This window comes from Malus domestica, chromosome 15, assembly GCF_042453785.1.
Source record: "Malus domestica chromosome 15, GDT2T_hap1".
Lineage (NCBI taxonomy): Eukaryota > Viridiplantae > Streptophyta > Magnoliopsida > Rosales > Rosaceae > Malus > Malus domestica.
In genome coordinates, this window is record NC_091675.1 from 14,799,707 (window position 1) to 14,803,988 (window position 4,282).

The 4,282-nt window shown below is 47.8% G+C and overlaps 1 protein-coding gene across 1 annotated transcript; it reads left to right on the forward strand.

Annotated features, from left to right (window-relative positions):
* The first annotated feature begins 308 nt into the window (after positions 1–308).
* Positions 309–3,701, forward strand: LOC103406907 (leucine-rich repeat extensin-like protein 4). Its single transcript, XM_008345879.4, has one exon. The coding sequence runs from the start codon at positions 797–799 to the stop codon at positions 3,101–3,103; it is 2,307 nt and encodes a 768-aa protein (XP_008344101.4). The 5' UTR covers positions 309–796; the 3' UTR covers positions 3,104–3,701.
* Positions 3,702–4,282: the final 581 nt, after the last annotated feature.

Here is a 4,282-nt window from a genome sequence, read left to right on the forward strand (position 1 = left end):
AATAAGTAAAGTGAAACTTCCCTAAAAGTATAGGAATCAAAATCAAACTTTGGGTATGGCCATTACAAGCTACCAACTCCCCCCCTAACAACTTCAATTTGCATAAGATTAGAATAAGTATTGTCCACATTATTAATAAAGGAAAACTAATGAAAATGACTTGAAAAATTTAAGTTTTAACGATAAAGATAAAATAAAATGAATAGTCCCATGCTTAATTTTTTTATTAAAATAAACAATACCAAAAATTTTTCTTTAAAATTCTTTGTTAATAAACCACCCAAATGAACATATTTGCAATTATTTTGTAATGGGGTCTATGACTTTATTCCAAAACTTTAGCTTGCATAGAGAGTTGAATAATGGGAATGGGATTCTTGAAAAAAGAATAAAAAGGAGCCAAATTGATGGAGAGAGAGAGAGAGAAAGAAAGAAAGTTAGTGAGAGAAAGAAGGAGAGAGAGTTTCTGGTGGGCTTTGAGCTGTGATTTAGCTGTCTTTTTTATGTGTAATCTCTCATTCTCTCCATCTCACTGGCAGTAGAGAAACTATACAAACAAACAAACACGCTTCTCAAAAACTCCCTAGAAATCTGCCCCCATTCCTCCCTTCCCCTCTTCCGTTTTCTTCCTCCTCTCTCAGATCTCAAGGTGCTCCAAAACCTCATTTGCAATCTCACCTGAGAAATTAAGATATATAATAATATATATATTTGCTAATTTCCTCTTTCTTTGGGTTCTTAATCTCTCAAAGAAAATTTTGAAGTGTCATTTGGAGATTCAGATGTCTGGTGTGAGATGAAGAAGAAGACCACCACCCTCTTCCACCTCTCACTCCTCACTGCCCTTTTCCTTGCCGCGTCATCACTCTTCTCTGGTGCTGCTGCTCAGGAGCACCACCACCAGCACCGCCGCAGTAGCCACATTGTCAGCCATGGACCTCTCTCCGACGAGGAAGCCCTCTACATCAAGCACCGCCAGCTCCTCTACTACCGCGATGAGTTCGGTGACCGCGGCGAGCATGTGACGGTCGACCCCTCGCTGGTCTTCGAGAACGACCGCCTCCGGAACGCTTACATAGCTCTGCAGGCGTTGAAGCAGGCCATTCTCTCCGACCCGTTCAACATCACGGGCAATTGGGTCGGATCTAATGTCTGCAAGTACACCGGAGTTTTCTGCACCAAGGCGCTTGACAACAGAACGATCCGGACTGTGGCGGGGATCGACCTCAACCACGGCGACATTGCCGGGTACTTGCCGGAGGAGCTTGGGCTGCTCACGGATCTCGCATTGTTCCACATCAACTCCAACAGGTTCTGTGGAACTGTTCCTCACAAGTTCAACCGCCTCAAGCTGCTGTTCGAGCTCGATTTGAGCAACAATCGGTTCGCCGGAAAGTTCCCTCGGGTGGTTCTCCAGCTGCCGAAGCTGAAATTCTTGGATCTGAGGTTCAACGAGTTCGAAGGGACGGTGCCGAAGGAGCTGTTCGACAAGGACTTGGACGCCATTTTCATCAACCACAACCGGTTCCGGTTCGATCTGCCCGATAACTTCGGGAACTCGCCGGTCTCCGTCATCGTCCTCGCCAACAACAAGTTCCACGGCTGCGTTCCGGCTAGTTTGGGGAACATGTCAAACCTCAACGAGATTATCCTGATGAACAATGGATTCCGGTCGTGTTTGCCGCCGGAGATTGGGATGCTGAAGAACTTGACGGTGTTTGACGTCAGCTTCAACCAGTTTCTGGGGTCGCTACCGGAGACGATTGGAGGGATGGTGAGCTTGGAGCAGCTCAATGTGGCCCACAACTTGCTGTCGGGGAAGATTCCGGTGAGTATTTGTTCGCTGCCGAGTCTGCAGAACTTCACTTACTCGTATAACTTCTTCACGGGTGAGCCGCCGGCGTGTCTGGGACTGGCGGGCTTTGACGACAAGAGGAATTGTTTGCCGAATAGGCCAGCGCAGCGAACGGCAGCGCAGTGTAAGTCGTTCTTGTCGAAGCCTGTGGATTGTAGTTCTTTTAGATGTAAGCCTTTTGTTCCGTCTTTGCCTACTCCTCCTCCGCCTTCGCCTCCACTTCCTATGCCTTCACCGCCGCCTATTGTGGTTCCTTCGCCTCCCCCTCCGGTTGTTTTACCCCAATCTCCACCACCGGTTTACTCTCCACCTCCACCACCACCTCCAGTGTTGTCACCACCCCCGCCCCCACCATCACCATCACCTCCCCCTCCACCCCCACCATCACCATCGCCTCCCCCTCCACCTCCTCCCCCACCCCCACCATCACCATCACCTCCTCCCCCACCAGTCTATTCACCACCCCCTCCGGTTTACTCGCCACCCCCACCATCACCACCGCCGCCAACACCATCACCACCACCTCCAACTCCACCAACGGTGTCGCCACCCTATTGCGTGCGGCCCCCACCACCTCCGCCACCAAATTCACCCCCACCACCCGTTCCATTGAGCTCTCCACCTCCACCTTCTCCTTATATGTACTATTCACCCCCACCTCCACATTCGCCTCCACCTCCACATTCACCACCACCCCCACCGCATTCACCGCCACCACCAATATATGTCTATCCATCACCGCCACCTCCTGGACATTCCCCACCTCCCCCAGTCCTCTCACCACCGCCACCACCACCACTTTGTATAGAACCACCCCCTCCACCTTCCCCGCCACCATGTATCGAATATTCACCTCCCCCTCCACCTCCCATTGTTTATTTGCCGCCACCTTCACCCTCACCCCCACCACCACCTCCTATCTATTCTTCTCCACCTCCACCAGTGTACCAGTCCCCTCCCCCACCATCCCCTTCACCGCCTCCCCCTGTAGTCCAATACCAATCACCACCACCACCGCCAACGCCGGTTCATTATAGTTCTCCCCCACCACCACCATCCCCATCACCCCCAATTCCATGTGAAACCCCGCCACCTCATCCATCACCACCACCACCAGTTCACTACAATTCTCCACCACCGCCAATTGGTTATGAAAGCCCGCCGCCTCCCACTCCTGTATATGAGGGCCCATTGCCACCCATCTTTGGAGTTTCATACGCGTCTCCTCCGCCACCACCCTTCTATTGATTCTTTTGAGAATTTTCTCCTCCTCTAACCTTTCCCGGAGCACAATCACCAAAAACTCAGCAGTCCTTGTTCAGAGTCATGGCTCCTTTTCCCTCCCCCACACCAACATTTCTTTCTCTTACGGGCAATTCTCATCGCCCGTGTAATAAGCATAAAAATTTGAGATTGATGCAATTGTTGGAGTCAATCACCATATTGGCAACGGCAAACAAATGTCTGAAGAAACAGAGAAGAAGAGGTGAAAGCATAGAGATGTAATATCAGTATAGAGAGAGAGAGAGATAGAGAGAGGGGTAAGAGGAGAAAGAAAGTCTCTCCATATTTATTTGAAATTGTTATGGATATCCATTTGATGAGTTGTGGAAAATAAAATTGGCAGAGAAAGTAGGTTGCAGAGAATGTGTATGTATAGGTGATGCATTTCGGAGATCATAATTCAGGCTACAAACACAGCAGCACCACCTCCTTCCGCCGCTGCTGGGTTTGTGGTGGGTTTTATTGTTCCTGTCTCTATTTTTTTGTTTTTTTTTTCATATCATACTTTTGTTTCTTCTCAATTTCCAAATTTTATAGTATATTCCTGAACATTTTACTTGTATTATTTAAGTTTCAGAGTTCGCATCTTCCGGGTTCTCTTCCGATTTCTATTAGCTTATGTTTGTGTTATGAGATTGAAATCTGCATGCTATGTTATTTGTTCTTCACTTTCAGTCTCCATTTGCTTGATGGAATGCAAGTCAGAAAATGGCTCTGTACTTGGTTTTCGATGATCTTTCGATCATATATGCTCATACAGGGGCAGGATTCCGTTATGCAAGATCAGTAACGACTGGCCGACCGATAAGGCGGTAAAACATCACCGGTCGGCCAGCCGGCTGATCCAACAAAACGAGAATGTGAGATGATGAATTGCTGAATAGTGCCCCCTAAAGTCTTATTGATTTGGTGCTCCATTCAATCTCTCATCTCATCTTTTTTGTTAGATTAATATTTTGTTTGGGATTGTTATCATCATCTTTCACGTGCACTTCCCTAATATGGTATCAAATTTGAATTTTGAAATTTCGAATTTGAAACCTCCCTGATTGCTTCTCGCTCACACGTCCTCAATTCCTGCGTTGGAATTTGAAACATTTTATGCTTTTGATCATGAAAAAAGCCTTCAAATGGCCCAATGGG